Source organism: Pollicipes pollicipes, unplaced genomic scaffold (assembly GCF_011947565.3).
Source record: "Pollicipes pollicipes isolate AB1234 unplaced genomic scaffold, Ppol_2.1 Scaffold_7261;HRSCAF=8764_pilon_pilon_pilon, whole genome shotgun sequence".
NCBI lineage: Eukaryota > Metazoa > Arthropoda > Thecostraca > Pollicipedomorpha > Pollicipedidae > Pollicipes > Pollicipes pollicipes.
Window position 1 is genome coordinate 6,038,049 of NW_023597054.1, and position 12,809 is coordinate 6,050,857.

General features: G+C 56.0%; 1 protein-coding gene across 1 annotated transcript; it reads right to left on the reverse strand.

Moving 5' to 3' along the window:
• Positions 1-11,205: 11,205 nt before the first annotated feature.
• Positions 11,206-12,537, reverse strand: LOC119112758 (alkylglycerol monooxygenase). The gene has a single exon (XM_037237036.1). The coding sequence runs from the start codon at positions 12,535-12,537 to the stop codon at positions 11,206-11,208; it is 1,332 nt and encodes a 443-aa protein (XP_037092931.1).
• Positions 12,538-12,809: the final 272 nt, after the last annotated feature.

Genomic DNA, 12,809 nt, shown 5'->3' on the forward strand with positions numbered 1-12,809 from the left:
TCTGTACGCTTACCCGTCTCACACCTACCGCCCAGGTCTGGTCACAGATCAAGCGAATTTCCGGCCAGTTGTGCTCTACCCCACTCCCCGTACTACATGTAAATGGCCGCGACGTCATACATCCAGTGGATGTTGCAAACGGGATTGGCCGAACAATATCGGAGCGCAATCGTGGCGTCAGTACGGAGCGGCAGTTTGCTTGCCATAGAATGCGGCACAAAGAAGCACACTTAAACTTTTCTTCCACAGAACACATGTCGTATAATGATCCCTTTACCATGGTCGAATTAAAGCATGCTATAAGGATGCTGCGGTGCGTATCAGGGGGTCCTGATGACGTGCATAACAACATGCTTCAGCATCTTCCTGGTAGCATGTTGGAAGTTTTGCTGACAATCTTAAATTCACTTTGGGTTAGCGGCGACTTTCCGGTCTCATGGCGACAGGCTACTGTGGTCCCACTTCTAAAGCCGGGGAAGAGTGGTTTAGATCCCCCACGTTATCGACCCATCGCACTTACATCGTCACTCTGTAAGTTGTGGAGAAAATGGTCAATGTCTGACTGACATGGTTCTTAGAAGTGCATGACATTTTTACTAATGCACAGTGCGGTTTTAGAAAGAATCGTAGTACGGTGGACCACTTTTTGACGCTCGATACTACTATTCGGCAAGGTTTTAAAGGGAAACGTCATGTAGGTGCTGTTTTTTCGACCTTGAAGCCGCTTACGATACCACGTGGCGACGAGGCATCCTCTTAAAACTCTTCAAGCATGGCATACGTGGTCATATGGGCACCTTTTTGGAGAATTTTTTGGCTGAACGCTTCTTCCGTGTGCATGTGGGTAATGAGGTGTCAGTTCCTTTTGAACAAGTGAATGGTGTGCCGCAGGGAAGCGTTTTAAGTGTGGCGCTTTTTGCCATCATGATAAACGACATTGTTGACGTCATACCGCAGTCAATCAGTCACACTCTCTTCGTAGATGGTTTTACTATATGGACCAGTGCATCAAGAACGCATGTATGGGAGCGCCAGTTCCAGCTAGCTGTAGACCATCTGGAAAGGTGGAGCGCCATAAATGGGTTTCGGTTTTCCTCCGCGAAAACGGTCACCATGCACTTCTGTCGCCGTCGTCAGTGTGGTGGCTTGACGCTCCGTCTTTACGGCCAACCCATTCCCACAGAGTCGGTAACTAGATACCTGGGAGTATATCTCGACAGTCGTCTCACATATAAGGCGCATTTTAAAACCCTACGAGACAGATGCTTTAAAGCTTTAAATGTTTTAAAATGTGTGGCACGTGCGTCATATGGTGCGGATAGGAAAGCGCTCATGCTTTTATGCCGTTCACTTATCCGTTCTAAGCTTGATTACGCATGTTTTGTATATGACAGCGCAAGTAAGTCAAGCAAATGCCCTTTGGACACTATCCACCACACAGCGCTCCGCATCATCACAGGAGCGCTTCGAACATTACCTGTCGTAAGTCTTCTCGTTGAGGCCAATGAGCTGCAGCTGTCGGCTAGGCGAGAAATGCTTGGCATGAGGTATGATCTGAAGCTGCGGCAATTCCCTTCTCACCCGACATATGGTGCAGTTTTCTCGCGTCAAACAACAGCTGTGTTTCATGGTGGTCCGGAGCAACATTCCGCCTCTTTTTGCGCTAGGATAAGGCCATTACTTGATGCCAGTGACATTCCTCTTTGCAGCGTGATGCCGGTGTAGCATATGCCACACCCTCCATGACTTCTGATTTCGCCCAGGGTAGACACTTCGCTGGCTGAAACAAGGAAGTATACCCTGGCACCTGACTTGTTCCGTTCTATGGGGCTAGAGCACGTGGCGTCGTACGAGGGGCACAGAATGACTTATACGGACGGATCCAAAACCTCAGACGGTGTTGGCTGTGCATTTGTCAGTGGAATCGTTACTCGAGCATTCACACTGTCCAGGCACGTGTCGATATTCACCTCCGAACTCGTGGCTATAATCAAGGCGCTTTGTTTTATTGAAGTTGGGAACGAGTCCTTGCATCTCGCTTTAGCATATTCTTTGAGCGGCCTCCGGGTCTTGAGAGCTTTCAACCCATCATGTCCCCCTTTACAGGACATCTTGATACGTCTCACTGCATTGGACCGAGTTGAAAGGGCGGTGACACTGTGTTGGATTCCTAGTCATGTCGGTATCGTTGGAAACGAGCTCGCTGACGCAGCCGCAAAACGCGCATCACATGCACCATGTACGCGCAGATTGCCTCTTCCATCCCAAAATTTTTATCCAGCCATTTTACCTTTCTGCAACACAAGTGGCAGCTCTCTTGGAATAATCACACAAATAGCAAACTGAAACGTATGAAACACGAGTTGGGCCTGTGGTCTTCCAGCTTCCGTGATTCGAGGCAAAAATAAGTTGTGATTTGCAGGCTGCGTATTGGCCATACGTACAAAACCCGCCGGTATTTGTTGTGTGGTGGTGAGAGACCCCGATGCCCTCGTTGCCCTGCTTTTCTGACGGTGCACCACGTAGTTAAGCTATGTTCACATTTCGCCCGGGAGCGTTTGCTTTACTTTGGGCGAAATGCTACCTCCCTGACGCTAAGTGGCATTCTTGGTAATGACTCGCAACTTTTGGAAGATGACCAACTGTTTTCATTCCTTGCAAAAATAGGATTTCGCTCTATGTATTCACCTCGTAACTAAATTACAACGTTATGGGCGCAATATGACCTGTGCAGTCGGCGCGCCCAAAAACCCCATTTAACAACAACACGCCCGTTTAAAACATACATGAAGAGACAATTTTTTGTGGGCTTTGTAGGCTGGGCCATTGAGCGCGTCTCACCCGGGAGTAGTGTCCGTATTCAGCTGATGAGACAGCTCCCACCCCCTCTCTTTGAGAGTAAAGGCATGTAGAATTTAGAATAAGTCCCGTTTGCAAGAGCTTGTGAAATAATTTGCTACTGGAGGAGGGAGGAGACTCATCCAAATAAAATCACTAACAATATAAGTTAGCGTGCCAGGAGCTGGAGAGCTATGTGCGTGCCTGCCTGGAGCAGACACCAAATCAGTCAGCCTTACACATCAGTCATGAATTCATTACAAAGATGAGAAACATCACCAACACATGCAATAAATAACGGAACCAAATACCGCGAAATTTTTATGCATAGCCCACAATACCAAACAGCAGGCACCCCGGAAAGTGCTTTCCACGATTACCATGCAGCTACTACCGAGTAAACAGCTATTTCCGATGCCACGAGCTAGCGATCAAGTTTTGAATTCCTCAATGTGCCTGCGGCCAAGGGCGTGCTGACGCGGCAAAGTCCGTGCGCTCAAAGAAAAGTTATCCATATTCATGCACAGTGGTTTAACTAGGCAGTATTGTACCGCATGACGTTATTCGTCGGCTGAGGCGGGCGAAATCGGCTCCGGTAGTCCCCTATCTGGCGCTATTGGAACCATGAGGTGAAACGTTGCGAGTAAGTGGGACGGTATCCCGACCCGTGGATCTCACGCACACTGGACTCCATGAACATTGAACCCTGCGAGCCTGAACTTTATGATTCTCCTCTGTCCAGGGGTTTGGACGATTCTGGACGCTATGAACGCTGGATGCTGCGATTCTGGACTTTTTAACCACTGGACTTTATGAACTCTGGGCGTTTTAATAGATAAACACTCAGGATGGATGGGCGGGTGCCGACCTATCGCTCAGGTGGCTGTGTGGCCATGGCCGGACAACCGCTGTGGTTTGCTGGGTCCAGCAGCCCGGACATATCTTTGGCTAACTTCAGTTTATCTCCCCTAACGATCCGACTGTACCGGGACGGTGCGATACGCTGGATGATGTCACCCCCCGATGCCGTGGCTCCGTTGATGACGTGTGACTCAGCCCTGCTGTCTCATTTCTCCCCTGATGCTCCAGCTCTCCGCTGCGGTGTGACTGGCTGTGACGGTGCGGCTCTCCCGCAGACGAGCTGTTTCAGCGGCGTCTCGAAGAGGAGGAGACGCTCGAGTCGCTGACGGCAGCCATGCACACGGTTTACTCGCGCGCGCGCCGCTCCCACTTCAGCGCGCTGTGCCGGCCAGCGCTCGGCGAGATCGTGGTGGTGCCCTGGCAGAACGGCTGGCACCGCGGCCGGGTCACTGACCTCACGGAGCGACTCGAGCCGCACCGGCTGACAGCCGAGGTCGGGAGGTGGCGTCGGGTCAAGGCGGTCGGGGGCGGCTTCAGAGTTGCACGGGAGAGAGAGAGAGAGAGAGAGAGAGAGAGAGAGAGAGAGAGAGAGAGAGAGAGAGAGAGAGAGAGAGAGAGAGAGAGAGAGAGAGAGGGAGAGGGAGAGGGAGAGGGAGAGGGAGAGGGAGAGGGAGAGGGAGAGGGAGAGGGAGAGGGAGAGGGAGAGGGGAGAGGGAGAGGGAGAGGGATGAGGGAGAGGGAGAGGGAGAGGGAGAGGGAGAGGGAGAGGGAGAGGGAGAGGGGAGAGGGAGAGGGAGAGGGAGAGGGAGAGGGGAGATGGGAGAGGGAGAGGGAGAGGGGAGAGGGAGAGGGAGAGGGAGAGGGAGAGGGAGAGGGAGAGGAGAGGGAGAGGGAGAGGGAGAGGGAGAGAGAGAGAGAGAAAGGGAGGAAGAAGGGGAGGGAGGGAAGGGAGAGGGAGATGAGGGAAGCGGAGGGACGGAGGGAGCTCATGATAACGTAAGTCACGCGACCTATGGTTGCACTGACTGCACGCTGGCTCAGCTGCCGTGTATTTTGCAGGTGTACCTGGTCGACCATGGTGTGGTTATCGTTGAAGATGTCACTCAACTTAGGGAGATTCGGATGCAGCACAACCTGCTACCGTACCAGGTAATGCTGGACCAGCCATCCTGGAGTGGTCCAGCAGTCGATATGTTGGCATGGGCGGATGGTCGCGGAAAGACCAAGGCTGTCGAACTCCTATAAACTATCGATTAAACGCCTGACTTACACCTATGGTTATCTTGAATCTGTGCTCTAGTTTTGGTTATGTTTGCGGGGGTCAGATCTTCTCTGGCGAGATGCCCGTTTTGTGAGTTGAAAGCAAGGCGTTGGCAACGATGTGCTCCCAGATGTAGCATCCTGCAGCGTTCCTACCGCCGCTCTACAGTCCAGTGTGGATCAGACTGTCGACCGCCGCCTTACAGTCCAGTGCGGATCAGACTGTCGACCGCCGCTTTACAGTCCAGTGTGGATCAGACTGTCGACCGCCGCCTTACAGTCCAGTGTGGATCAGACTGTCGACCGCCGCCTTGCAGTCCAGTGCGGATCAGACTGTCGACCGCCGCTTCACAGTCCAGTGTGGATCAGACTGTCGACCGCCGCCTTACAGTCCAGTGTGGATCAGACTGTCGACCGCCGCCTTACAGTCCAGCGTGAATCAGACTGTCGACCGCCGCGTTACAGTCCAGTGTGGATCAGACTGTCGACCGCCGCCTTACAGTCCAGTGCGGATCAGACTGTCGACCTCCGCTTTACAGTCCAGTGTGGATCAGACTGTCGACCGCCGCCTTACAGTCCAGTGTGGATCAGACTGTCGACCGCCGCCTTGCAGTCCAGTGCGGATCAGACTGTCGACCGCCGCTTTACAGTCCAGTGTGGATCAGACTGTCGACCGCCGCCTTACAGTCCAGTGTGGATCAGAGTGTCGACCGCCGCCTTACAGTCCAGCGTGAATCAGACTGTCGACCGCCGCGTTACAGTCCAGTGTGGATCAGACTGTCGACCGCCGCCTTACAGTCCAGTGCGGATCAGACTGTCGACCGCCGCTTTACAGTCCAGTGTGGATCAGACTCGACCGCCGCCTTACAGTCCAGTGTGGATCAAACTGTCGACCGCCGCTTTACAGTCCAGTGTGGATCAGACTGTCGACCGCCACCTTTCAGTCCAGTGTGGATCAGACTGTCGACTGCCGCCTTACAGTCCAGTGTGGATTAGACTGTCGACCGCCGCCTTGCAGTCCATTGTGGATCAGATTGCCGACCGCTGCTCAACAGCCCAATCTGGATCAGACTATCGACTTCCCTCTGCCTGAGAGTCGTTCTGTTAGGTTTGGATTTGTGTGTGGTTCATCTCTGTTGTTACCAACTGCCCCACAGCACCACCGATTTGTGCTGCCTTCGCTTTTTCACTTTTGAGGTGCATGCTGTTGGTGGGAATGCTTGCTCCAGTGCCAGTCTAAAGTCGATCTGGCCATGTCACGTCGAGCGGACTCTAAAATAGAGTGCATTCAAAAGCCATCCGCTAGAGAGCTGACCCCACAACGGTCTAGTATTGGCTGCCGTCGGTGCGTGACTGTGTCAGGCCGCGTCTGTGCCGGCATGTCCGTCACGCCGGCAGGCGGTGCCATGTCCGTCACGCCGGCAGGCGGTGCCATGTCCGTCACGCCGGCAGGCGGTGCCATGTCCGTCACGCTGGCAGGCGGTGCCATGTCCGTCACGCCGGCAGGCGGTGCCATGTCCGTCACGCGTCCGTCACGCCGGCAGGCGGTGCCATGTCCGTCACGCCTGCAGGCGGTGCCATGTCCGTCACGCCTGCAGGCGGTGCCATGTCCGTCACGCCTGCAGGCGGTGCCATGTCCGTCACGCCGGCAGGCGGTGCCATGCGCGCTGGCGTACGTCACGCCGCCCTCGGCATCCGGCTGGCCGACGGCGGCCGTGCAGCGGCTGGAACAGCTGGTGCAGCCCGCATGCCTCCTGGCTACCGTCATCAGCGTGCGGCCCGACGGCCAGCTGGAGCTGGACTTGTACGGCGCGCGCAGCGCCGGCTGGTACCAGCTGGCTGAGCAGCTGGTGCAGGAGGGGCTGGCGCGACTGCGCACCAACCGGCGGCCGCGGCCGCTGACCGGTCGCCCGCGGCCGTTGGCCGACCACCCGCTGCCGTTGGCCGGCCGCCCGCTGCCGGTGTAACCTGGCCAGGGACGGCGCTGTCGGCCGCTGTGCCGCTGCAGGGTGGCCGGGTGTACACGGCCGGACGAGGGCGCCGGCTCGCACGGGGTGTGCGTGGGGGGGGGACGGACGGCTGTACAGGGGGGGGGGGGGGGAGCAGGGTAGCGGACTGGAGTGGGGAGAGCTAGGACGGAGCTGAACCGGAAGCGGGAAAAGGGCGGCCTGTTCGGCGCCGGGTTGCCCTGTCTCCGTCCGTGTACGAAACGGACCGGTGACCGCTCCGGCGGCCAGTCGGCAGTTTCCCAGTCGCGGCGCTGCTGCTGATAGTGTATCGTGGGCCGCTGCTCGGCCCGCTCCGATCATCCGTAGCCCCGTGAAGTGCCAGTGATCGTGTTATCTGTAACGTCGCAGCAGCCAGTGAACTCGAGATGTACGATGAGCTGGCTGTGGGGGTTATGGTTGGGACTGAGCAGATACTCTGGCGCAGTTGCTGGAGGCATCATGTGGTTGGTTTACCGCGTGACCAGCGCAGAGAGCCTGATTAGTTTTCTGACAAGAAATACATTTATACGTCGTTGATTGGGTTTTGAACAACTCATTAATGGCTGATCGCCCCAGCGTCTCAAGGCACCAGAGGTCTCCTGCCGTTACCGCTCGACCAACGCTCCACCGCTCTGCTATAGCAAACGGCTGGGCTGAATGGTGCGGTAAGTGATGCCGTTGTCCAGTAGTACCGGCAGCGGGTTCTACGTGCTTGGGTTGACGGTCGAGACCACGCCGTCCCTTCTACGTGATGATGTCCGCATGGGTGACTGAGTGTAGGCGGGCAGCCGGCCGGTCTGCGATTGAACCTCAGAAATGCGGCAGAAAAACGTTGGCAATTCGCCTTCTTTCTACATTACCTACAGAGAGAAGGTGCCAGTGCTTCGCAGGATGTGATCCCGGTCTGTTCCCATTCGCACATTGTGTCAAACAGATGTTTTCATTGTGTGGAAGGCCGGACATTCTGAAGCGCCAGGCTATAATTGGGCTTTATTTTGCTTTACAATTGTAAATGCGACGAGTTGTTTGGAATGCTATGTTAGAATTCTGGATGACCTGTGTTCAGGTTTGGCATGAGTCATGTCATGTAAAATAGTACTCCATTTACTCCTAACCTCCGATTGCGAGCCAGTTTGATAGGCCTGCAGTACGTAAGGAACAATGGGCAGACGCCAATCCTTAATCCTGTTTGACTCGTGAGGACAAAATTACAGGGCATGCAAGGTCACCGACTTTTCCCGGCCTTGCAATGATCCAAATGTCCATAATTTGGTTACACGTTGTCACAGAAATGTGCGATTGGCGCAGTTTAACGCTGAAATGGTCCGGTTTTTTGTCAATAGGTCCCTTCTACCGGCGTGAAGGTCCCCATCTGTTTTGTGATCTTCCCCTATGTTTACCAGAGAAGTGGAAGGATGCAACTACCATCCCACTCCCAAAACCAGGTGAGGACACTCAAGGCACAACCATGCATGCGTAGTGCGCTCAGCAGGTGCCTTGGAAAACTGGACCGTATGGTGGGCAAGTGCCTTGCCTGGCTAGTGGATCACGCTAAGCTGGTATCGGACCGGCAGTGTATATTTAGATGCAATCGTACCACCTGTGACCACATTATCCGCCTAGAAACAGACCGTCGTCGTGCGTTTCGTCGAAAACGCTAACCCACTGATGGATTGTTGGTCGGCAGTACTTACGCCTACGATACGGTACTCAAACCAACACTTATTTTCAAGCTTTAGAAGTAGGAACCATTTGGCACATTGTTTATGGGTTCCTCTGGTGGACGCGGCCGTTTCGTGTGAGGTGTCGATCGGTTGTTTCCGATGTTCACTAATTAGAAGATGGACTCTTGCAGTGTAGTTTTACTTCTACACTTTTCAATCTAGTCTTTGGTTTTAATACCAGCTCTCCATAGTCGGCCAGAGGGCCATGCGCATTGAGCAGGAGCCCCTGAGTTGGCTAGTGCCTGTACGCTGGTTAGACATCGCCAATAACGCATAGTTGGCTGCGTCCCGGCATGGGCCTGAGGGCCCATTCCCCAAGCAGGGACAAAGCGGAAGGTCTGGTCAGAGTCTTATTCAGGGGCCGGGCCTGCGGGTATGGGCCCTCAAATGACAGCCAGGGCTTTTTGCGCGCCGGTCAGGGACCATTTAAGTCTCTATGGGCATGTATATCGTTCAGACACCACCAGTGCCGCACAATCGGCTCGGTGTCGGTATTAGCCCGTGGGCCTACTCCCCAATCAGCCGTAAGCCCGGGGCCAGCGATTTGTAGCGGTCTGGGACCCCGCATCGGTCAGGGGGCCCACAGTGCCTAACAGGGGTCCTGCGTTTGTAAGGGGCCTCGAGCCGACCAAGGGAAGTTTTAAACCGAAGGTGAAACCGTGTTGACATGATACAATGTATCCCGTATCCTGACATCGGTATTTGAATCTGCGTGTTGCGACTCGCCCTGGAGAGCGTGTTTCCCCGTCCGTCAATTCCGGGTCAGGACCTTTTAGTGCCAACACCGATGCTTCCCAATGGATCGCCGCACCCAATGCAGAAGTACCAGTCCCGACCACTCGGCCGCAATCAGCCGATTGACAGCGCGAGCCCTGCGGTTCCAACGCTTAAGCTTGTGTGCCTCTGCGCGGGGCTTCGGCTGCTCCGACCATCTCTCTCGATCATCACGGAAGATCGTTTCCAGTGCGACACTCCTCATATCGACCAACCAAGGTGTGGCGAGTCTGAGGCATATAATTTGAAACGGAACCTCTCGATTTTTGCAAAAAAGGTTTTGTAAAAAAAGATATTGATCTTAATACACGAGCATAAAGGCTCACATCGGCGAGACTTAGTACAGGTGAAAATCGCGAGCATCGACCTGGATATAAATCTGTATATGCTGCCAGCTTGAGCGTATGCTTGCGGATCCTGTTTCGGCAGAATTCTGGTTCGGCCTCCAGGTGAGTGGCAAGAGCAGATACCTGTACCAGTGCTCGACGCCCCCCCCCCCCCCCCCCCCACCATCGGCCCCTGTGCGAGTGGCAAGAGTAGACACCCATACCAGTGCTCATCCCCCCCCCCCCAAGGTGCATCACACGCTGCGCATGTCAAGGAATGCTAAGCGTGAACATAAACAAAACAGCGCACAATTTATACATCGCTGACAATGTGTCATTTTGACAACGAACCGGAAAGCAGCCATCTTCTACCAAAACGCAGCAATGTCTGGATCTCACCAAAGAAGACGGGATTTCTGGGACGGGCCAACAGGGGAAAGGGCCTCCAGTCCTAAAGCTGAGAGGTAAGCACCCGTCCTAACGCTCGCCATCTCCTGTTCCCACGCCGGTGGATGCTGGCCAAGAACACGAATGCAAAACAGCTTGGATGGCTTAGGATAGCGACCACGTTTGCTCTGTTTTTTCCGAAGACCTACATACTTGTGCATTGAATATATGTGATTAACGTTATTAAAGTGGTAATATCCATGAGACGAAAATATGTGTAGATCGCATCCACTTCAGACTTCGAATTGTTGGCCGCCTTAAAGATGAAGAAGTATTTTGGGGCCTGTATTTATTGCGTCGTAATAACAATTGCGAATCCCATCACAAAACATCGTCAACTACATGAAAAATAAACACGAATACATCGACAAACGCATCGGTTTTCGGCCTTGATAGAAAACACTAGCCACCTGGCGTTTGCCCATATACTAACGCGCGCCTGAGGTGAGACGGCAAGCGACGCTGAACCTGTCCAATGGACGAATGTTGCTTTCACCACGCTCCCTGTCGTGCCAGCTGACGGTCAAGCACGGAACGATGGTGCTATCCCGCTTTAACGATGGCGACGCGGCGCTTGCACCTCCCCTGTAAGTCTGCCGCCGGTGCGACCGAGGCTGACCTGGCCGGTAGGCCGCCCGCAGACGGGGGCTGTGCCGCCGGTGCGATCAAGGCTGACCTGGCTGGCAGGCCGCCCGCAGACGGGGGCTCTGCCGCCGGTGCGATCAAGGCTGACCTGGCCGGCAGGCCGCCCGCAGACGGGGGCTCTGCCGCCGGTGCGACCGAGGCTGACCTGGCCGGCAGGCCGCCCGCAGACGGGGGCTCTGCCGCCGGTGCGATCAAGGCTGACCTGGCCGGTAGGCCGCCCGCAGACGTGAGCTGTGCTATCGCAGCTGTCGTTAGTTTCCCCGCATCCAACTACCTGTGCACCTTTGCGCTTCTGGCTCAGCACCACGTCAAAGTTTATGTCCCATCCAGACGGGGCCGTCTCTACTCCATCTTGGCCTTGACCATCTTGACGGAAGTGGTTATGTCCCCCCAGCCGAGGCTGATACAGACGAGCAGCGAGACGGTGAAGATGGCACGTGCGACGGTGAGCGCGAAGGCCGGCAGCCAGGCGATGTACGACAGGCTGACCAGGCAGAGACAGCAGCGCAGCAGCTCGGCCAGCGGCGCCAGTCGGGCGCCGTCCAACAGCCAGCCCAGACACGTCAGACCGTACAGCAGCTGCACGCTGTACAGCAGGCTGGTCAGCACCGGGTAGAGCAAGTGATTCTGTGCGAAATTGACGGCCGGCACCAACGTCACAATGAAGTGGACGGCGGTGTAGACCTGCAGCCAGCCAGGCATGGCTGTGTCGAAGCGTGCTCGCTTTGGGTCCGGGTCTGGGAAGGTGGAGGCGTCGCCCAAGCGGCCCGTGCCCGGCACCCAGCCCGGCCCATACAGCAGCCGCTTCAACTTGTTCTTCCACCCAACCTGTTCGCGCACATCTGACGCGATCCAGCGAAAGTGCGCCAGCTGAATAGTCCACATGTCGTAGGACTCGATGTTGTGCACGAGGCCGTAGGTGGGCGTCTCTTCCTCCCAGCAGAACGTGCCGAATAGCCGGTCCCACACGATCAGCACACCGGCGTAGTTCTTGTCCAGGTACTTGACGTTGGAACCGTGGTGGACGCGGTGGTGAGAGGGCGTATTCAGCACGTGCTCTAGCGGGCCGACGCTCTTCACCAGCTCTGTGTGAATCCAGAACTGGTACACCAGGTTAAACTGCGCGTGCGTAAAGAACATAGACGGCGCCACGCCGAGGAGAGCCAGTGGCAGGTACACCCCCCAGCTGAGGTACTGCTGCACCATCGACTGGCGCAGCGCCGTCGACAGGTTGTAGAACTCGGAGCTGTGGTGCACCTGGTGCGACGCCCATACCAGGTTCACCTCGTGCGACGCCCGGTGGAACCAGTAGTAGCCAAAGTCGACGCCGAGCATGGTCAACCAAAAGCTAGCCGGCGAGTCCCAGGGCACGTCGAAGCAGCGCCAGTGGCGCCACACGTACACGTACGCCCAGCCCTCGCAGCCGCGGAGCGTGTAGCGGAGTACCTCCTGCGCCAGGCCTTGCGTCACGGAGCCAGTAGCGTCGGTGATGCGCCAGCCGCCGCCGCGCACACGCAGCACCAACGCCTCCAATACCACCAGCACCATGAAGTAGGGCAGGCTCTGCTCGATGTAGTTGGGGATAGGTTCCAGCGGCGGTCGGAACGAGGCCGTCACGTTACGCACGTAGAACATGCCGAGCAGGCCGTCGACCACCGAGCGGAGGGGCCCCATGGCGTTGGGCGCCTGGTCCGTTGTTGGCGGTCAGCAGTCTACGCTCAGCTGCTCCCGCCGCCTCCGCCGTCCTCCGTCGCCAGTACCGACCGCTGCTCAAGTGCTCAGCTGCTCCCGCCGCCGCCACCGTCCGCCGTCGCCAGTACCGACCGCTGTCTGGTCTGCTTGGCCGTGTGACGTCAGCGCCGTGTGCGCGCCGCGCCCGATTGTCAGCTTCGTCGCGGTGACCTTGGGATGACGAGCGCCATCTGGAATTTAGCCGACCGGCCCAG

Bases quoted from the DNA above. Each gene is read 5' to 3' on its own strand.
- LOC119112758 (XM_037237036.1), bottom strand. From the start codon at position 12,537: ATGGGGCCCCTCCGCTCGGTGGTCGACGGCCTGCTCGGCATGTTCTAC.